The 21981-nt window shown below is 40.1% G+C and overlaps 3 protein-coding genes across 3 annotated transcripts in view; 2 read left to right on the top strand and 1 right to left on the bottom strand.

The window, feature by feature from the left end:
- Window positions 1–1545, bottom strand: part of ngs (notochord granular surface) — a 4146-nt gene extending 2601 nt beyond the window's left edge. The window contains exons 1-3 of the mRNA XM_005745637.1: window positions 1349–1545; window positions 1053–1218; window positions 665–814 (exon numbers count right to left, since the gene is read on the bottom strand). Coding sequence (XP_005745694.1) covers window positions 665–814; window positions 1053–1218; window positions 1349–1545 — 513 coding nt within the window. The remainder of the gene's footprint in view (window positions 1–664; window positions 815–1052; window positions 1219–1348) is intronic.
- A 748-nt stretch (window positions 1546–2293) lies between these two features.
- Window positions 2294–10467, top strand: ccnc (cyclin C). The gene is made up of 12 exons (XM_005745621.2): window positions 2294–2433; window positions 2786–2892; window positions 3076–3160; window positions 3391–3460; window positions 3563–3614; window positions 3718–3773; window positions 5060–5095; window positions 5186–5277; window positions 5380–5447; window positions 5544–5623; window positions 6157–6275; window positions 8902–10467. Exons 1-12 carry the CDS (start codon window positions 2402–2404, stop codon window positions 8954–8956), a joined length of 852 nt encoding a protein of 283 aa, XP_005745678.1. The 5' UTR covers window positions 2294–2401; the 3' UTR covers window positions 8957–10467.
- A 1066-nt stretch (window positions 10468–11533) lies between these two features.
- faxca (failed axon connections homolog, metaxin like GST domain containing a) lies at window positions 11534–21975 on the top strand. The gene is made up of 6 exons (XM_005745620.2): window positions 11534–12005; window positions 15155–15290; window positions 15471–15667; window positions 15759–15976; window positions 16610–16726; window positions 17648–21975. Exons 1-6 carry the CDS (start codon window positions 11746–11748, stop codon window positions 17950–17952), a joined length of 1233 nt encoding a protein of 410 aa, XP_005745677.1. The 5' UTR covers window positions 11534–11745; the 3' UTR covers window positions 17953–21975.
- The last annotated feature ends 6 nt before the right edge of the window (window positions 21976–21981 follow it).

The raw sequence follows: 21981 nt of genomic DNA, 5'->3' as shown, positions 1-21981 counted from the left end.
TCAGAATTGTTGTCTGAAGGCCTTGCCGTATTGGTCCATTTGATCGACCTCTGCTATTATTATTTATTTTATTTTCAGTTGTTACAGACGGGATAGACATGGCTGGGGGACAGGAAAGGGAGAAAGAAAAGGAGAGAGGGGGAGGGAAAGAAAAACAGAGAGGAAGAGGGACAGTAAGAAGGGGCACTTATAAAGAAACAATCTCCTGGATCACCTGTTGAGAGAGAAAAAAAGAGAGCAACATAATAAACACAACACCATCGCAATAATGTAGCTTAGTGTAATTAACAGTAAATACTAAATATTGAATGTTGTAGTGCAGCACGCAGAACCGGCAGCGCACAATGTCCTTTGAGGTAGCAGTCAACAAAGGTGTAGTTTGTGTCTGTGAGCAGTGAACACCTGTGCGTACACCTGTGCGTACACCTGTGTGGATGAGCGTGCTTGCATTCAAAAGGTTTGCCCATGTAACAATCTGCCAGAGGGTGTGGGGAGCCATAGCCCCGTCCCCCAGGACGACAACAACACTCCATCAATATTTTACTTCTGAGGGGTAAGAACTGAACAAATAAGGGAGTGAAATAATGCAGTGGTGACTACAATAAGGACCCACACCAGCTCTCTCAGTTTGCCACTTAAAAAGTAACTTGACTCTCTCTCTCACCCTTTGCTCTCTCATTTTCTCTGCGTCCCTGTTCAGTTCCTTCAGCTGAGACTCGTAGAGTTTCCTAAGCCCAGATGACCTGTCATAGCTGCTTCTCAGGGCCTCAATCTCAGCCTCCAGCTGCTTGTTTTTTGACTCCAGTGTTCTCACCTAAAGCAAGGAGCATGAGAAACAGGTTAAAAGTAAAAAAAACCCCAAAAAAAACCCCAAAATGTACAATGTGCTACCATTTCATCTTAAAAGGTTATGAAGCACTATGTGTAATATTAACTTTTATGTTCTTGTTCATTTCTGAACAAGAAAAACAGACAACAGAGCAGACCTGTGTGTATGTGTTTCAGGTTTTATTATAAACACAGAAGCAGAATGTGGTTGGACTGCAGATTACTTTTTCGATATACACTGTCAGACGGTCATTGAGGATGACCATCTCCTGCCTTTCGTGGGCACGAGTCAGCATAAAGGCCTGGTTCTCCTCTGCAGCCACATCCAGGTCCAATTCCAGCTCACCATCCTTAGACACACCAAAGCACAGAGCTCCCATACTTGTACTGCTTTAGGAAAGGAAGAGAAAACTTTTTTCTGATTGATGTTAGTATTTTTTGTTTCACACTTCTTTAAAAAGACAAATCTGAACACAACTAACATAAATAACCAATAAATACATTTTTACACGTTACCCACCTGGTCAGTCGAGCCTTGTTACTGAGGGCCATGCGCCCCCTTGTCTCACCACTCCGGGTGAAGCTTGCTGACCGATGCCGGGTCTCCTTCCGGGTGGGAGATGGACTGGAAACCCGCAGCTGGCAGGCAGAGCTGGCTGCCAAAGTGCCCTCGAAATGACGGCGGTATGAAGACATCCTCTCTGGACTGCGGCTCATCCTGGCAGACTTCACTTATGGAGCTGAACACTGGAAACCGGACGCTTACTTTGTCTCACAGTCTGTGCTGGGGTCTTATATTCTCCTCAGCCCTTCCCTCAGTACCTAAAGAGGAATGTAGAACCTCCCCAACCAAAGGGTGCATGTCCCTACAAATATCTGTCAAGCTTACGCCAAATAATTTATTAGACCTATGGACTGCTGAAAGAATATTACTGACAATAATGACAGAATTTTCTGCTGAACTACTTTTAAAGCCTCCTTTAAAGCAACGTGTATATGCAGTGCACTGAAATCTGAATTTAGAGCCCATATTATTCTCAGCAATATACCAGTCACACATTTTGGTGGATAAAAACTTCCAGACAGAAGGACAGACTTACGACGACTGACATGTGTTTCTTACTTACTCACTGTTTCTTAGTGTTGTCTTGTGTCTGGTGATTTTTGTTTTACTTGTACAGTGCAATGTTAATAGAATCAGGCTAGCTTGAATATAAAATATCAAAATGTTACTGCATCATGTTACTGTATTACTGTAAATGGTAACTGTATCATTAACACAATGATATTGACTGGACATGGACTGCTTTAGTCCTTTGAATAATGTTACTTTATTCAAATTAATTATCAATTATTTAAAACTCAAATCAACACTGTCTGAAGAAAAAAATCCCACTTTTGACATTTTAAAGGATTTTAAATACAATCCGGAACCATCCGCTTTCGTTTTCCGGAAGGTTTTTGATGTTACTCTAGCTTCTGCTTAGCCTAACTACTTTCCGTCTGGTATTCACTCCTTTGCAAGCGAGTAATATCAGTTTAAAGCTTACTTCTCTACCTCAGCTGCTACGATATGGCGGGGAATTTTTGGCAGAGTTCTCATTAGTAAGTTTTTATTAAAACTTCGACATGTTACGGTTTTGTTTATGAATTCGCCTTCTTTGTTGTGAGGCCTAGCTGTGTTTGCGGATGCATCGTATGACGACGCTAACAGTTTCTCCTAAACTGCTGCTAGGATCTAAAATAGTCAATATAAATAAGACCGAAAGAAAACTCAGTAAGATTGTATATGCCATAAAACGTAATCATGCAAGCGTTCTGTTATGTTGTCAGCGACACCAGAGCCGGCGGCTAAAGCTTAGCTTTATGTTGTTATTGTTGTCTTGCCTGCTAGCTTCATTGCTCACGTTTTGACGTCTAAGCGGTTTAAAACAATATTGTTTCATGTATTTGTCAGTCTGCAGTGGGTCCTGGATAAGCAGGACCTGATGAAAGAGCGCCAGAAGGACCTGAAGTTTCTCACAGAAGAGGAGTACTGGAAGCTACAGATTTTCTTTGCCAATGGTATTTGTTATATTTGGCTGATAGTAATTGATAGCCTACCAAGTTATGTTGGTATTGTTCGTGTAAGCTGTGTTTGCTTCAGAAAAAAACATCTCCAGGCTTAACAGTTATTTATAACCAATCTATATTGGTATAATAAAATGCGCTATACCTCTTTTCAGTATTTAATTCTGTGTCTTTCAGTGATCCAGGCTTTAGGTGAACACCTGAAGCTGCGTCAGCAGGTCATTGCTACTGCAACTGTTTACTTTAAACGCTTCTATGCCAGGTAAACGGATCCCATCCAAATAGACTAAAAATCTTATTTTTATACTCCTGTGGGAGTGGCAGTGAAATGTGTCCATATACTCCATTCAAAAACATCTATGATTCAATATAAAATGTTTTAGGTTATTGTGTTCAGTTTTTTAAATAGTTGTTTTTATTATTATTATTATTTTTTTTTACTTTAATACCTACTACTCAAACAAATAATTTTCTTTGTCTTCTTCTATGTAGGTATTCTCTGAAAAGTATAGATCCAGTTCTCATGGCTCCTACCTGTGTTTTCCTGGCTTCTAAAGTTGAGGTATGAGTGTTTCTGTGCTGCCACGAAGCCTCGAAGTTCCTTACTGTCTTTAAGGTTCCCACTTATTAACTGATCTGATCTTAATCATTTTTGTCCTTTTAGGAATTTGGAGTTGTATCCAACACCAGGCTGATCTCTGCAGCAACATCTGTTTGTAAGTGACTGTGTTCAGCAACATATTCTTTAAATTTAAAAATAAATGTGTTTTTTCTTCTGCAGTGTAGGTTGTATAATGCTGTTTTATTTTTCTCAAACAGTGAAAACAAGATTTTCCTTTGCCTTTCCAAAGGAGTTCCCCTACAGAATGAATCATGTAAGTAAAATATCCTTGCGGCAGTTAATATAACAGGCACAGCATCATAATATAAAGAGGTAAAGTGATCTTTTTTATGACAGTCAAAAATACCTGTTTTGAGTTTTGATGGTAAATTGCACAGGACAGAAAGAGTTGAGGACATTAGACATGAAAAACATTTAAGTTGTTGTCTTATGTACATGATATTTTAGTAAAGCAGAGATTGAGGAAAAAATGGACAGAATTCAATTGATCTGAAAAGTTATTTATTAACCGCCATGCCGCTTTACAACATAACAAGAACCTTTTACTCTATATCACAGTGTCATGGCATTAATGTCTATTAATATGTGAGATTCCCCAGCTAATGTTCACACCCTTGTGATGAAAACTCAGTTACTCTGAGAGATAGCATTGTACTGTGTGCTACAGTACGCACAGTTGTCGTGCACAGCATCTCACATTGTGGTGGCAAATGCAGTGAGCTGCCACAAGATTATTTATCTAGCATCACTGCAGGGTTTCCGGGACATCACCAGCACAGCTTTGACATGCCCTCTGACCAGAAAAGTGTATAAATTATTATTTATAGAGGGCCACTGCAAAGTGATAAAAGGAGGGAGTGGTTCACACAGCAGGGAGGGAATTTGCAAGGTGATGCTACTCATAAACATAAATTTTTGTGTCTGCTTTTGCAGACATAGTAAAAGAGAATGATGGAGTAGCACACAGACAGTTCTAAACAAAAAGCGGCGTAGATTGTGAGCAGTCTAATATTTGCTGGTGGAGTTTTTTTATCAGAAGTTTAATTATTTCTAATTGTGCTACAAGTGACTGCTTATCTATTTGAATGTTTACTAAACCATAAAAATTCAAGAATGGGTAGCTTAACTTCCTCAAGTTATAAGTCAGAGAAAATAAACAAAGAGGGATAAATAAAATTGTTATTTTGCATGTTAATTGAGAAATTTTGGAATTGCTTTATTAATTATTATATATACACTGTGTATGTATGTGTGTGTATATGTATGTATGTATGTATATATATATATATATATATACACACACTATGTCACGTATGTTGAATAGTATTTAAAAGCTTTGCAAGCTTTTAAAGGTGTATAATATATTATACTGTCCAGATGGTCTTCTCTCAGATGTCTTGGTTTTTAAGCATTTTTAATTTGTTTTGTGAGTAAGTTATCTCTGTAAGAAGCTGCCATGTGTTTTCTTTGGAGTCTTCTCTGAACTAGTTTATGTTGCATGTTGTGTCCTAAACCCAGTCCTGCTTTGTGTATTTACAGATATTAGAATGTGAATTTTACCTTTTGGAGCTGATGGTAAGTACAGAAAGATTTGTGTCTTTAGTGCTGGCTTGACTGAGTGTTGTGTTACTGATTTATTGATGTAATATTTTTCTATGTTTTCAGGACTGTTGCCTGATTGTGTACCACCCCTACAGACCACTGTTGCAGTATGTGCAGGATATGGGACAGGAGGACATGCTGCTGCCTCTGGCCTGGTACGATACCATCTGCTTGACATTTGTCGCTTTTGTTTATTCGATTTAGTTGTTTTTGTGTGTCCTCACTCTGTGCCTGCCCTGCCAATGTCTCTTTACCAGGCGAATAGTGAATGACACGTACAGGACAGATTTGTGTCTGCTCTACCCTCCCTTCATGATCGCCCTGGGTAAGACTTGTACCCATGCATTTCAGATTGTTCTCTAATATAGTTACTGATTTTAAATAAGCTTTAACCTGATCAGTTTTTCTTTTCCTCCCACAGCCTGTCTGCATGTTGCCTGTGTGGTGCAGCAGAAAGATGCCAGACAGTGGTTTGCAGAGCTCTCGGTCGACATGGACAAAGTCAGTTTGATATCAGTTTCAGTGTTGTCGAGTTTTACCCATTCGTACTTAGCCTCATAACATATAGCAACTTGAGGTTCCACACATTGTGATATGGCAGGCACATTGTTGCCTGTTTAAATCAAGTTTTTAAATCTTTGTTCTCACTTTGCCACCATAAACTGCTGATGAGTTATCTGCCTTTAAGTAGCACAAGGTCATGAGATTGACCTAGTTATTAAAATCACTGCTATCCTTTTATGTACTGTATGTGTATGTGCTAGTAATATTTTGTGCTCAAATATTAACCACATAAAGTGATATTTTTGCTGTGGATTTGAGCATGTAACATACTGACCCAGACGGATCATGTCATTCACTTCATGTATATGATTTTACATAAGAAAATGCTCATTTTGTTCAATGACTACTGTATATTTTACTTACAGGAAAATGACCCATTTTACTTTGATTTAACATTTGTGAGTTTTCATTACTGATGTTGCGTTGCCTCACGTTGTCTTGTGTTTTTTGTGTGTCTATTTTTTGTAAAGATCCTGGAGATTATCCGTGTCATTCTGAAGCTGTATGACCAGTGGAAAAATTTTGATGATAGAAAGGAGATAGCTGCTGTCCTAAATAAGATGCCAAAACCCAAACCACCTCCAAACAGGTATGTAGTGTACTTGTTTCTTTCTCTTTAAAAAAAAATCCTATATTTTAAAACACACAGGACAGATTAAGTAGAGTAAAATATCAATCATATATTTCACCTCTGTAATATTCTTGATATTTAAATTGAGCCATTTGTGTATATATTTTAGCTATTTTTTATATTTTGTAAACTTCGTAATATATTGTATAATTTAATTAGTTTAGTCTGTTACTGTTATTGTTTTGGAGCAACTGTAACTCACATAATTTGCTTAGGGATTATTAAAGTATTCTGATTCTTACAAACCAATTTATAAAATAAGTAGGGAGGTTAGACCTTTGTGCAAATAAAACAAAAATGCAAGGATTTGGTGCAAAAACAGAGATTTTGATCAACACAGTTTTAGTTTCAACATCTGGTTTGTTGCCGCTACATATTTTCAGTGTTTAAGTGATTTTGAAATTACTTTTATCTCAGTTCATGTGTACATTTTACAGTGTTTTTCCTTTTTTATGCAAATGTTGTTTTTTTTTTTTAAATAATGTGAACAACACAGTGCTGCCTGCAAAAGTATTCGGCCCCCTTGAACTTTCCCACATTTTGTCACATTACAGCCACAAACATGAATCAATTTTATTGGAATTCCACGTGAAAGACCAACACAAAGTGGTGTACACGTGACAAGTGGAACAAAAATCATACATGATTCCAAACATGTTTTACAAATAAATAACTGAAAAGTGGGGTGTGTGTAATTATTCAGCCCCCTTTGGTCTGAGTGCAGTCAGTTGCCCATAGACTGCCTGATGAGTGCTAATGGCTAAATAGAGTGCACCTGTGTGTAATCTAATGTCAGTACAAATACAGCTGCTCTGTGACGGCCTCAGAGGTTGTCTAAGAGAATATTGGGAGCAACAAAACCATGAAGTCCAAAGAACACACCAGACAGGTCAGGGATAAAGTTATTGAGAAATTTAAATCAGGCTTAGGCTACAAAAAGATTTCCCAAGCCTTGAACATCCCACGGAGCACTGATCAAGCGATCATTCAGAAATGGAAGGAGTATGGCACAACTGTAAACCTACCAAGACAAGGCCGTCCACCTAAGCTCACAGGCCGAACAAGGAGAGCGCTGATCAGAAATGCAGCCAAGAGGCCCATGGTGACTCTGGACGAGCTGCAGAGATCTACAGCTCAGGTGGGGGAATCTGTCCATAGGACAACTATTAGTCGTGCACTGCACAACGTTGGCCTATATGGAAGAGTGGCAAGAAGAAAGCCATTGTTACCAGAAAACCATAAGAAGTCTCGTTTGCAGTTTGCCGCAAGCCATGTGGGGGACACAGCAAACATGTGGAAGAAGGTGCTCTGGTCAGATGAGACCAAAATGGAACTTTTTGGCCAAAATGCTATGTGTAGCGGAAAACTAACACTGCACATCACTCTGAACACACCATCCCCACTGTCAAATATGGTGGTGGCAGCATCATGCTCTGGGGGTGCTTCTCTTCAGCAGGGACAGGGAAGCTGGTCAGATTTGATGGGAAGATGGATGGAGCCAAATACAGGGCAATCTTGGAAGAAAACCTCTTGGAGTCTGCAAAAGACTTGAGACTGGGGCGGAGGTTTAGCTTCCAGCAGGATAATGACCCTAAACATAAAGCCAGGGCAACAATGGGATGGTTTAAAACAAAACATATCCATGTGTTAGAATGGCCCAGTCAAAGTCCAGATCTAAATCCAATCCAGAATCTGTGGCAAGATCTGAAAACTGCTGTTCACAAACGCTGTCCATCTAATCTGACTGAGCTGGAGCTGTTTTGCAAAAAAGAATGGGCAAGGATTTCAGTCTCTAGATGTGCAAAGCTGGTTGAGACATACCCTAAAAGACTGGCAGCTGTAATTGCAGCAGAAGGTGGTTCTACAAAGTATTGACTCAGGGGCCTGAATAATTACGCACACCCCACTTTGCAGTTATTTATTTGTAAAAAATGTTTGGAATCATGTATGATTTTCATTCCACTTCTCACGTGTACGCCACTTTGTACCGAATACTTTTGCAAGCCACTGTAGTTAGTGTCATACTGACGTAACACTGACATGGGGATTTCCATGTTAGAGGTGGCTGAAAAGATGGAGATGATTAAAAAATAGTCTCAGGTGAAAATGATTGTAGACAGTTGTCTCATCAGAATCTGTATTATTATTATTATTATTTTTTTAAATTGCCAAATTTGTACACAAACGAGGATTTGTCTTGGTGTCATGGTACAAAAATAAATAAATCAAACTGTGGTACAGAAATGGAATATATGGTGTTTACAGTATCTTTAAATATTATTATTATTAATCCTCATAACAGGAAAAAAATGTATGTATGTATGTACACACACACGCTAACTACCGACAGATATTAGAATAGAAATTAAGAAATATGTAAAGGTTGTGCAAAGTGTAGGTAGAAAATTGTTGTACATGTGAAGATGAGGTTTGAGCTTCTTTTCTCTGGAAATGGTTTCACAAGTTAATTGTTTTTAATTGCTGTGGGTCTGCTTTCATTAGTACAGTATGTTCTTGTACACTTGGACTTCTCACAGTCTATCTCAGTGACCTGTATGCACTTCATTTTTCTCTCTGTCTGCAGTGAGAGTGATCAGAGCTCCAATGGGAACCAGAGCAACTCCTACAGTCAGTCTTAGCATGCCGTCTGTATTTCCGTGGGAATCCATAATGTCGACGTGGAGGATCTTCTTGTAATGTCACAGTGCAACCATTACAGTGTCACTTGGAAACAGTCACAATAATCAGAAATTTGATCCTCAATCAACCCCCACTCCCCAACAAACTGAGTGTCTTTACCTTTTCCTCCTTGTCTGATCATTATGGGTTTGTGGACTGAGCGAGAAACACGGAAATGCCTGCAGTGAACAGCAAATCGAATACAACAAGCCATGACGTTGTCTCGATTAGGCTCCAACTTGAAACGAACTTAAAAGCCAAGGAACATTTTGGGGGTGGAGGGAATGTAGGGGGAACAGATGTAATGGTTCAGTAGACACTCGTCATTGTGACGATCCTGACATCCTTGAACAGTCCAGAGGAGTGAGTGTTTACACGTCGAGCTCCGTGGGATTTGAAAAAACAAAACTTGATCACGAGCACTGTGCGTGCATGTCTGTGTCTGTGTGTACTATATGTGAGCGGCCACTCTGGGTGGGTTTTAATTCCTCAGGGATTGCAGTAGTTCTTTTTTTTTTTTTTTTTTTTTTTTCTGTTAATTGATTTTGAGCTTACAGGGTGGATCTTATTGGTTATCACCCTGTTCAGCTGTGATGGGATGCACCTGCCCTGTTAAGTGTCTCTGCTGGCTGATTGGTAAACTGTGGCTGGAGAAATGCCAAGAGAAGCTTCTCACGAGGGCACAAATGAGCTCTTTGAATACAAGAATTTACTGTTTTGAATTATGACAACCCACCAACCCCCACCTCCTTGTAAATAGCCTTATGATACTTTTTTTTTTATCTTTCATGCTTTTGCTTATATAAGAAAAGTTTAATGGAAATCATGAGCTGGTTTGTGCTTCAGATAAAAGTGCCCCTGTTTGTTTGTTTTTATAGTAAATATTTTTTCCATTTACCCTACTTTAGTTGTATAGTGCATTATCTAACACTTTTTTTGTTTTTGGAAAAACCTTTGCTTTTAATTTGTCAAGGAACATCTTTTTTTTTTAATGTTTATCTGCAAAGTTTTGGTTGTACCTTATTTTAATTTACTCTATTCCCTGAATTTAATCACTGAGTTGTGGCAATATGTGTGTGTAAATGTCTCTATATTTTTGTGATGTAATACAGCGGAAGCTGTGTGTGTGGCTGTACTTAAAACAAGGTGCTTGAAAGCCTTACAAAATAAAAGCTGCTGGTTAAAGAGAGAACCCCTCATGAAAGCACATTGTCCCATTCAGGTGAACTGCATAGTGTGCTGCTATTGTTGCTTATTATTATTTTTCTTTCAGGCCTTTTCTTTTTTTTTTCCTTTAAAGAAAGAAAGAAAAACAGATGTGGCACGGTGCCCTCTGGCCTTTTTCCTGCCATTCAACTCCTCTATTGTTGGTGTCCACTTTAAAATAGGGTGTGATCCTATGATCCTACATGGATATATCTAGTTCTAGTTAAAGAACAAAGAAAATGTTATTTTAAGGCTCATTTCGAAGCTCAGTTATGGTAATAAAGTCTATTGTGTATTGTCTACTTAACAAAGTGGGCCTTCGTTTTTGTGTAATGCACATTGAGGCATCTTCCAGCATGTTACAAAAGTCATAGGAAGTCCTTTTTACCAACAGCAGTGTCTGCTCAGAGCAGGGGCTGTGGTGGGACCCCTAGTGTTGATTACAAAGAGTGACAGCTGACATGTACTGGTAGAAAATTCGGAATGTGCACAGCCTGGGGCTCCAAGTGGCGACATTAAAAATGAGGATAAATTGTACGTTATGATTATGAAAATGAAGCACTGAAGGTGCAGTAAACTCTGGTAGTTGACGCCTTCGGGGTACAGTCAGTTCCCGTGACGTCGCTTTAGCTGCATAAGGGCAGCGGAGGTAGTATGGCAAGCTATGTGATGTCTCCTTCAAAATAAAGGTCTAAAGGCAAGATTACATATGAACTGACAAAATGCGGAAGCAAAACTATTTTTATGTGCTTCTTCAGGAGTACTTAATCATAACCTTAACGTAAAGTCTGTGACACATCTGTTGGCAACCGCACCGACAAGGAATTAAGTTTAAAATAAGTGTAACCCCAAAGAATTAATCATGGTCAAAAGATACAAAAGCCTGTTTGAAGTTCGACTTTTAAAGCTACTACGCTTCAGTAAACTTGAAACAAATCTTCATATTTTCTCATTCTCTGTGGCACACCTGTTCATTTTTGTGACCTTTTATTGCCACAAATATTGTGCTGTTTCTAATATTTTTATTAGCACTGTTGCCTCATTTATAAGAGTTTTATCTGTTTTAAAAGGTTAGATACAAAGTATTGTCAAAAGGGAAGGAATTTTGTCCTGTTGCCACTCATTCATTTGGCTGTCCACCAGTAAAGTAGCCTTATTATTTTGTAGTAGTTTAATAATGGTTTGTATTTAGCTTTGGATTTATCTATTTTTGTTCGGCACTTTTCTTGACATTACTCGAATTATTTTGCAAAGGATGACCCGCAAATCCACTTTTATATTGAAAACATAACCGGAAACCCTTTTGTGTTTCACTTACTCTTGACAGTAATTATAAAAAGGGGGACATAACCTGGGAGCTCCGAGCGGGCTTCAGAGAAAGTCAACCCCGCTACGGGGACGGGCTCCGGGCGGGATGCTTGTGTCCGGTCGGCTGGTCCTCGTGCCGTCGCCTCTCACCTGCATTCGCGTGCACCCATGAAGCCTCCGCTGATGAAGCTCTTGGCTGCCAGGGTGAGGCGGAAAGTGGCCAGAGACAGAGAGCATGTACTGGCGTGTCGGGTTCGCCTGGACTCGGTCGTGTGTGGCTGATCTCGGACCGAACCAGAGCCTCTCCTCCGGTCTGCTGGGGTCCGATGAGCAGCTCTCGTTTTACGGGTACATCATCGCATACCCACTGCAGGACTGCGGCGGGATCATGTCAGCTTTGGGCTCGGACTCGTGGTGGCGGAAAACACTGTATTTGACCGGAGGGGCTCTGCTCGCTGCCGCTGCTTATCTGCTGCACGAACTGCTGGCCATCAGGTACCAACAACAACAACAACAACACAGGGACTGCCAGAGAGATGCAGACCTCAGGATCCCTGTACGCAGGCCTCCCAGGCCAGAGCACAATCCGTGTGGATTTGATCTGCTCATATTTTCACTCCAAAGTTGTATTTTCCACTGAGGTCTGATATTACTTAATCTCGTCTGATTGGGCTGGGTGAGAGTGGAGACGGGGGAGAAGGAGTCGTGAGTGGGGGTGGGGGTGTTGTGATGTAACGGAACCTCCACCCCTTGAGCTTCCTCCTCATAAACACACACATATTAGGGGAGATTTCCATCTTCGCTAGTTTATTTCTGTGATTAGTGATATGATAATAGTTTATTAGTGTTATTGTATGTCCGTGTGCTACCACGGCCTTCACATAGCTCTGCTGCCAAATGAAAGGACATTAGAGGCAGTAGGTCGCTTTCATTAGTCTCTGCTAGAAGGACGAGGGAGGTGATGGAGGTTAACACTCCTGCTGGTGTTTAGGTCCAGTCTAAACGCTGCAGTGGTGTGTCGGTCTTTTATAACCTCTGATGTAAACACCTTGAATCATGAAGGTTGCGGGAGGGGATATGGCAGCTTTAAAGTAGAAAGAAGCGCTGTGTGCTTGATTCATTTTCAGGGTGAAAGCTTTGACTGAGCGAGTTTATTTCTTCGATTTACCCGCAGTCCAGGCCAGGGTCTGTGCTATGTTACAGTTTAAAGGGTATTTAGTGTTACTGCAAATGGCACTGACGATGTGCTTTTAAGATGAGGAAACGGAAGCTTCCTCTGCGGGTTTTTTGTTGTTGTTTTTTTTGTACCTGTATGAGCGGATATGTTGCAGTTTCCCCCCTGCCTCCCTTTCTCTACATCGTCCTGTCAGCAGCCATGCGTGCTGTAGGCGACCCTCTTCTATTCTGGTGTCAGCGGCTATTTAAGCACCGCACTGAAAATAGACAGCTCCTCTGCACTCAGCCGCCTGCTTGTTTGTCGTTTCAGCACTTTACACGGCGGACAGCTCCTTGTCCTAATTCTGTATCCTCTCCGCGTGAATGTGCTGCTTTTCGTCTGGCTGTGGTTGTGGCAGTTTTGACATTAACCGGTCGGTGATTCGTTATTATAATGTTACAGTTTTCATGCAGACAGCCCACGTGATGCACATACTTACGACCTTTTCATTTTCATTTTTTATTTTGCTGACGAAAGCAAGAGAGTAACTTAGTAAAAACTAAAGCAGGAGGACATTAACTGTGAGGAAATGTACTGACAGTTTCCTCAAATAATAAAAACCAGATCAGAATAATCTGGAGAGCGGAGAGCCAATCAGAACAGCCGATGAGTATGGAAGTGATTCAGTCAGAAGGTTAGAGTCGCAAATTTGATCTGGCCCCGGAAACAGTGCAGCAAAATTGCTAATTTTGGTATGATCCAATACCAAGTAAATACTGGGCCACTATTGCCGATACCAATATCAGTACCAATAGTGATTTCAGTGTATAAAGGCAGTTTATGTAGGGGAGAGTAAGTGTGTCATGACTAATGAGACGAATCACTATCAATTTTCAAATTTTAGACCACTGAATCGCTGTGATTTTTACTTTCCACAATAATTAGTTAACACAATAAAAACACAACGTTCACCTTTTCATGGATATGAAACTGTGTTGTTGTCGTTTTTTGTTTGTTTGCTTTTTGGAAACTTTTTGGAGTGCAAATGTTCCTGTCTCTAAAGGACTTTTTTCAAGTGTGCTTTACGCTGTAAATAAATCCATGACAGTCAAAACAAAAAGGTTTCAAAAACACAATTCAGAGGGCTACATACCTTACTTAGAGGATAGAAACAGAGTATCAGCCCTCTTGTGCTAGTATCAATCCAATACCAGTTCCAGCGTTGGTATTGATGCTATCCATATTTGGATCGATCTGCCCACTACTAGGTACAGCTAGCGCCCATGACCCCCGTTTCTCACGGAAATGCAACAAAATTCTAATGCTTGGTAGGAAGAGAAGAGTAGACATATGGACATAATTTACATTTGATGTCAAGGAAAACAGGACGCTGGAAAAACTCTCAACAGTAAAAACACAACAATTTTTACACCAACATTTTTATATTTTGTCACCTGAATCAGCTTCAGATCTAGTCTGCTATAATCTTTAGATATTTGGCCAACTAAAACTAGACTGAAAGTAAAAGATTTGAAAAAAATATGGCTAAAACTAAATAAAAATGTGCTGTGCTTCTGAGACTTACCTTAACCATAAAATCTGCTAAACTACTTTAAGTCTATCTTTGTATGCTCCCCAAAACTGGCTAAATACATACACCAACCTTATTACTCTAACAATAACCACAAAAATAAGTGCTTTATGAGCAACTGTGGTGGCTATCTCCATATTTTTTTGTTCATGGACTCTTCTACAGTTGCAGTATAGTTCTTTATCTTGTAATGGGCTTTCGGCCAGACTTTGACTGTATGAAGCTAATAGCTCTTTTCCCTTTAAGGCCGCCCTCCAAGCCAGATTTCCTCTGATTGGCTGCCCTTTGTAAACCCGTGTGCCTGTGCCAAAACTGACTATTCAATGATGCCCACTCTCACTGACATCAGAGGGGCTAATAACATCAAATAATAGAAAAAACTACACTCTCTACATAGTTGATACAAAATACTTGGTTAACACTCATCCTAACTTAAATTTAAACATGGTCTAATGTTATATCAAGTGTTTGTACATCTAAGATCTAAAGATTTGTGTTCCCTAAAAGCGGGAACAGCCTAATTGCTTCCCTGTTTTCAGCTATAATATGAAGTAGACTACTAACAGGCGGCTATGAGGATGGTATCAGTCTTCTAATCAAAGTGAAAAGCAGGGATGTATTTGAGGCTGATAGATTGGTCTTAATCCATCATATTTACAATGTAGCATCAAGAGAAAAGGCTAAACTTCTGATGAAGAACACAATCCAAATGAAAAAATGCTGAAAACTGCAAAGGACTAAATGTCTATGTAGAAATATAGAAGACGAGTGCTATGTCCATGTATGCAGTTGACTCACACCCAACCCACACTCTACATTTTAGTGTTTAGTTGTTGTTTTTTCACAACCCTTGGAGTGTATGTGACATGTAGCTCTTTCCTTCTTTGCCTCATACAGAAAGGAGGAAGAGCTGGACTCTAAAGATGCAATCATACTCCACCAGTTCTCCAGGCCCAAAACTGGCGCCCCATCTCTGTCGCCTTTCTGCCTTAAGCTGGAGACCTACCTCCGTATGGTTGACCTGCCCTACCAGGTATGACTGTGTTTATGTGGCTGCAAAAGAAAAACAATATTTTGTCTGTTATATAATAAAATGAATTTATTAAAAATAATCTCTCCTGCAAAGGTCACTCAGTTTCTTTTGCAGCATTTACCAACCACTTTGAGAATTTTCTCATCATCTTCCCACCCCCTTTCCTTAATCCTCTTCTAGAACTACTTTGATGGGAAGCTTTCGCCGCAGGGGAAGATGCCATGGATCGAGTACAACCAGGAGCAAGTGTGTGGGACAGAATTCATCATCGACTACTTGGAGGAGAAGCTGGGCGTGAGCCTCAACAAGAGCCTGACACCCCAGGAGAAGGCCTTATCACGCGCCATCACCAAAATGGTAGATGAGCACTTCTACTGGTGAGGGACCGCTGAGATTCAAGCTGATTGTTTTTGTATTAAATGAGTGCATCTGTGTGTCTGTATATATAAATATATATGCATCTCACAGGACCATAGCTTACTGTCAGTGGGTGGACAACCTGGAGGAGACCCAGAAGATGCTGTCGGTGAGCGGTCCACTGAGTGATCTACTCAAGTGGATCCTGAGTCACCTGACAGGTGGGATAGTTAAGAGGGAGATGTATGGTCACGGGATTGGACGGTTCTCTACCGAGGAGGTGTACGCCTTAATGGAGAAGGACATGCGCACCCTGGCCACCCTGCTAGGTGAGGGTTTTTTTTCCAATTTAAAATAGTATGAGTCAGCCTATGGGCAACTGCATTTATTTAAGTATGCATTAAGGTTAGAAGTATGTTTATCCAGAAGACAAATGGATTCAAAACGTGGAATCCAGAAAATCACCCAGATTTAGATGTGGTCACATTCGAGTCTTCAGTGGGAAAACACTTTTTTTTTCTTCCTTTTTTTTTGCTTTGTTTTGTAAATCTACAAATCACTTTGTATTGTGAAGCTCGATCTCAGTGTGTGTCACCATTTTGGTTGCATATTTTACCCCAGGGCCAGATCAGTGGCTTTTCAATATGCACCTTGAGACCTATAACCAGAGACATCACTTTTGTTAGCAGCAGTAGATGGCAAAAAACTGAAGGGATTGCTCAACACTGACCTGCTGTGGTAGAAACTTAGCATTGCAATCACTGTCAAACCGGGTAGTTCATGGTAGACAATTTGCAGTTGTTTGGCCATGACAGGTGGCTTCTCAGGTTAAATGTTTTTCACTAAAGGTGTCAGTTAATCTGTTACCAGTATGTGTTTATTTATTAGAAAACAGAAGAAAATGGAATTCAAGGGGGGAAAGCTTCACTGTTTGACTTATATTTTTCTGTCTGCTGTCTAAGGTGATAAGAAGTACATTATGGGCTCTAAGCTTTCAACAGTAGACGCCGCAGTGTTTGGTCACCTGGCCCCTGCTATGTGGACGCTACCGGGATCGCGGCCAGAGCAGCTAATCAAAGGTGAATTCACCAGAAAGGCAGTCTACCTAATTTCAAGCAAACTTGCACTTGAGTGATGTATACACAACTCCAATTCCAAAAAAGTCAGGATGATGCATAAAGTGTAAATCAAAACAGAATGCAATGATTTGCAAATCTCTCAAATCCATATTTGATTCATAATAGAACACGGGAAACATATCTAATCTTTTTCTTTCTGAATTTTTATATGAAATATAGAAATGTGAACTTTTGCATGTTCTAATTACACATTCAGCACAGAATTCATACATTTGAACACTATGTATGAGAGGAAAACAACACAATGTCCTTTAGCGAAAATCATAATCAACTGATGCAAGATGAGAAACATCAAAATGAAAATGAAATTCACTAAACTGTAAATCAAGTTATTTGTTTATCTAAGAGAATAAGAATAAAATTAATAATAAGAAACTCTCTGATCTTTGACTTAGAAACTTTTTTAACCTTTTCTGCTAACCTTCAAAGCTCATCAGTGCCTAAAAGGACCAATGGAAAAGTGATGAATTATCATTTTATTACTATTTATACATAAAAATCTGTTTTCTTCTTCTTTTAAATCTAAGTCATCATTACTGGAAAATAATATTTCAGTTAGGACCACTTTAGTCAAAAGAAGGTGTTATTTCCATTAGGCAGTGCTCTATATGTGTATACACAACAGCCCAAGATGGGATTAAAATGAGCAACTGGTGTTTAGGTGGGTTGCAAAGCAGCTTGTAGGCAGGCTAGAGCAGTTGCACAGAAATCCCCAGTAAAGTGTTTCCTGAGCTATCAGCTGGTGTTGCTATTTGCTGTTTTATGGACTGTGAGATCTAATCCTATACTCACTTATATCACTGGTGTCTCAGTGAGATACCTTATGGGCGCTGTACCTACTGAGATGTTTGTTCCACCCAGGTGAGCTGATCAACCTCGCCATGTACTGCGAGCGCATCCGCCGGCGATTCTGGCCCGAGTGGTTCGTCGACCTGGAGGACTTCCGCTACAACGACACCACAGAGGGCAGCGACTCGCCCTTGAAGCTCCCCGACCTCGGCCTCTACTCCCGCACGGACACTTTCCAGGACGATACGCGCTCAAACACTTTACACACTCACACGCCACAAGACCCGCCATCGTCTCAGAGTGACCCCACGGGCCACTCGCTGTACGACTCTGACATGGACACAGAGTGTTCTGAAATAGACCAGCCGAAGTGCTGACGAAACACACACACACACTTATAGTACACACTACATATAGGCACGCCGCAGGAGGGAGCTGCATCCCACCTATGTTCTACCACTTAGAACAGAAAACAAGAGGGGGGTGTATTCGGCGTTCGCCGGCCGGGACGTTGAGGGTGTAGGAGGGTAAAGTGCCAACTGTAGTGGAGGAAAGATTGCAGAACAAGGAAAAAAAGGTACAACAGAGATGAAACTGGAAAAGAAGTGAAGAGAAAAAAAAGAAATGTAGGTTTAAAAGTGAGAACTAGACGCATTCAAATCAGGAGTAAATGACGCAGTTGCCGAGAAACTCCTCCACATCAACTGCAACCACAACCTTCTACCTGTTGTCTGTTGCGTGCCCACCGTTGTCCCTCGTAGCAGCTCGCACCACCAAGCAGCGTTTTGCGTCTGTGTGTGTGAGTATTTGTGAGTGCATGTGTGTGTGTGCGTGTACCAAATGAACCTTTAATACATGAAAGGAACTGTACAGAATCCATCAGAAAGAAAACATTTCAGTGTAAATATATAAACGAATCTGACTTCATTCTCAGATTTAATAGATAAAAACTGTATTATATATGAGTATAAATAATATAGATAGGCTGGAACTATAGTATTATGTCGTCTGTCATATGGTGTAAATATTCTAGGTGTTTCTCTTATGAATTCCTACCCTGCTGGTCTAGGATCAGCTAGAGGAACCCTGTGAATTCTTTTACTGTATGTATCCGATTACAGGGATATTACAGTATTTAAACAGTTGAGAAAAGAAAAATCATAAAACATAATAGGTAGTAAACTCCCAGTTTCCATTAACATCTTGTCTAACTGAGACAATTATTTTGCCTCCAAAAAATCCCCCAAATCTTAATGTACGCTGCTGTATTTAGGAGATTTTACATGCATTCAAGCATTGAGCGCACGCCAAACAATTGTGTAGATATAGAGCGATAGATAGAAGACAGTCTGAATCAAAGTGCATGGCTGATTCAGGCCCATAAGTCTCTCTTAGCACCCCACATTGATCATCTTTAGCTACATTTCTTAGTAAGCCTAGTGTGATGGAACGATGTAGCTTGTTTGTCGGTGCCTCTGGCCAAATCAGCCGTGCGAGCATGTATCCAATGGATTATGGAAAAAAAGCACTTGTTTTCTTTCAGCATTTCTGTCAGAAAATGTTACGTAAAGCAATAAGAGACACAGACACAGGTTCAATTTATGCCGGGCTGTGATAATTGTGGTGTGTGATGGTAAGGAGCAGGCTCTATGTGCGCTTGTCATCAAGCGCACGTACCGACAACGTTTTGTATGCGTGGAAGAAAGGGCGAAATACTATTTATGTTCCTGTGCACGTTAGCCTCACATCATTTTAAAAATATTTAGCTCTAGAAGTTTGTTGTCTGTACTTACAGTCCTGGTATAAAGAAAGCACACCCTCTTTCAACTCTAAGGTCAGAAAACACGTCAGGACATATTAAAAAGTCACATGGTCTTACCAGATTCTAAAATAATGTATATATAGCCTCAGGTGAATACCAACGCATGACGTATTACACTGTGTTGTTGTTAAAAAAAATAAGCTGAAATGCAGAAGCAGGATGTGAATAACCAAGTATACCTCATGGTCCAGTAGCCATCTTTAAGCATCAGTAATCGGACGTAATTGTTTTCTCCATGACGGAATCAGTCTCTCACATTGTTGTGGTGAAAATCTTTTCATGTGGCTGCAACACAGACCAACATCATCACACCTCCACTCCTGTACTGGACAGTTGGTGTGACATATTTGTGTTAATTTGCTTTGTTTGGTTTTCTCCAAACATGGTGCTGTGCATTATGGCCAAACACCTCCACTTTAGTCTCATCTGTCCAAACGGCATTGTTCCAGATGTCTTGTGATCTGTGATCTACATGTGAACTGTAATATTTAACATGCTAACTGAGGCCTGTAGAATCTCAGATTTAGCTCTTTGTTTTTTTCAGTTTCTGTAAACACGGCACAGCCAGACTTTGGGGTGAATTTGCCAGGATGTCCACTCCTGGGACGACTGACAAATGTTTTCCCCTCGAGATTAATCTTTCTCACTGTTGAATGACAGACTTCAAATTGTTTGGAAATCGCATTATAACTCTTCTCTATGAACTTTGCAGAAGTCTTTGCTCCTTGGCAGTGTGTTAACGCAAACAAGCGGCAAAACCTTTTCCTTTCAGAGAATTGCTCACACTTCCTGATGATCAGTTAATGAAGTGCATTTGATTATTAACAGCATCCGGTTGCTACTTCTGTGGAAGCAGTGAGGGTGTACACACACTGCATCTGTATTTTTGGCTTAGTTTTAGTTAAGTAAATAATGACATGGTGTAATAATGCATGTGTTATTTTTCACATCAGGTTGTAGTTACCTCATTTAAGGATCTGGTAAGGACCAGATGTGCAAAACTGTAAAACTTAGTGTGGGTGTTCTTTATTTTTCACACGACTGTACCTGAGCTAGTTAGGTGAACTCAGCAATCACAGTCAGTCCCAGACATTTTATTCGACCTGTCCTACACTCTGTCCATAACGGAGTTAGAGAGTTGCTGAAACTAAAAGTTCTGTTAGGGAACTTTAGGGGAAATTACAGATCTCACAGTAAACAAATTGTGGATGTGATCAGTAATTACAGTTGGAAAAACTGTAATTTAAACCCTGATGTGAGGCCTTTAATGGGCGTATACATGATGTCAGCCAGTAAGTTACACTAAAATATATTTGGCGTAATTTTAAAAACTGCGTCTCCAGTTAGTCATTTGTCCACCAGAGAGCACTGGAAGCATTTTTTTCAAATATGCTCACAACTCCTGCTGCTCTCAGTTCTAATAACCACATTTATAGGATAACATTAAAAATGTCTTTTATGCTATAATAAGTTGTTTTTGTATGTTTGAGTTTTTCAAATGCTCAGATTTGTCTCCAAAATGTGCAAGCGTGGCTTCGTTTGTGGGGATGCTGCATGTATGTAAGACTAGAATTAAAAACAGATGTAGCATCAACTTACCTCTAATTCGAAAGAAGAAGCAACAATCCTACATAACGAAGGGAACTGATGGGGAAAGAGTCCAAAGGATGAGAGGGCTTTTTATTTATTTTTTGATCCTTAAGGCACTATTACGATTCTGATGTCATTTTAAAACCATGAGTTTGAATGTGATGATGCCTCGCTGTTGAATTCTGCTCGATAAAACAATGCCATAAGTTGCTAGTCCAAACTCTGAGTCTGATCTAAGTCTTTTGTGGGGACACAGCAGACACTGAAGCCTTTATGGGTGTGTGTATGTGTAAGTGTGTGTGTTCAGCAGCTGAATTTCAGTGGAGTAACAGACTGAAACTAAGAAGCTAATGAACTGAAAAGTTTGGTTTGGTGTCTTAAAACCCCTGGCCTGCATGCTATTGCCTTTTAATGTTAGTAGTCAGATTCAGCCTTATGGACGCTGAAGCTAAACTGTTTGCTTCATACCAGTGCCAGTGTATGACTTCTGTTTTTGTATGTTACATTTATTTATATATTATATTTCGTTTATGCTATTTCTATTAATTTATTAAGATGGCTGATGTGCTTGAATTTGAAAAGCAATTCTACTTTTTTTCTACATTTTGCACTTTAGTTATGTTTACACGTGTTATGTTTCTATGTCTGAAAATCACTGTCAGACTAATGATATGCATTGGTGTATTAGTGCGCTGCTAGATTTTCTTCAGGCTTCTGCTGACATATAACTCTTATAAAAGCTACACATGTCCATCCACAGCAGTGGTTGCATGTATATCCACAACCTGGAAAGTTTTCCAGCTCATACATGCAGTTTGCTGCATGTCTGACATTTGCTGCAGACTCTGCCTTTACAAGACACAATAACTCAGCTTCACCCTGCAGTGATTTATGTTCACTTGAAGCCGAGATACCAAACTGACACTCGATCTTCTGTAAGCAGGGTGAGGTGAGTCATCCTGCTGATCGGCTGATCATCAGTGTCTCCTCTCTC

Source organism: Pundamilia nyererei, unplaced genomic scaffold (genome assembly GCF_000239375.1).
Source record: "Pundamilia nyererei isolate P.nyererei 1_Seehausen unplaced genomic scaffold, PunNye1.0 scaffold00161, whole genome shotgun sequence".
Taxonomy (NCBI): Eukaryota; Metazoa; Chordata; class Actinopteri; order Cichliformes; family Cichlidae; genus Pundamilia; species Pundamilia nyererei.
The sequence above is the reverse complement of the archived record's forward strand: the minus strand, read 5'-3'. Positions and strand labels throughout refer to the sequence as shown.

What these genes read in the sequence shown, in the direction of transcription:
- ccnc (XM_005745621.2), top strand. Translation starts at nt 2,402, where the DNA reads ATGGCGGGGAATTTTTGGCAGAGTTCTCATTA. An exon ending in TTTAAACGCTTCTATGCCAG is followed by an intron (nt 3,161 to 3,390) that starts GTAAACGGATCC and finishes TCTTCTATGTAG; the next exon opens with GTATTCTCTGAAAAGTATAG. An exon ending in TCCCTTCATGATCGCCCTGG is followed by an intron (nt 5,448 to 5,543) that starts GTAAGACTTGTA and finishes TTCCTCCCACAG; the next exon opens with CCTGTCTGCATGTTGCCTGT.
- faxca (XM_005745620.2), top strand. Translation starts at nt 11,746, where the DNA reads ATGTACTGGCGTGTCGGGTTCGCCTGGACTCGGTCGTGTGTGGCTGAT. An exon ending in CACGAACTGCTGGCCATCAG is followed by an intron (nt 12,006 to 15,154) that starts GTACCAACAACA and finishes TGCCTCATACAG; the next exon opens with AAAGGAGGAAGAGCTGGACT. An exon ending in CACCCTGGCCACCCTGCTAG is followed by an intron (nt 15,977 to 16,609) that starts GTGAGGGTTTTT and finishes CTGCTGTCTAAG; the next exon opens with GTGATAAGAAGTACATTATG.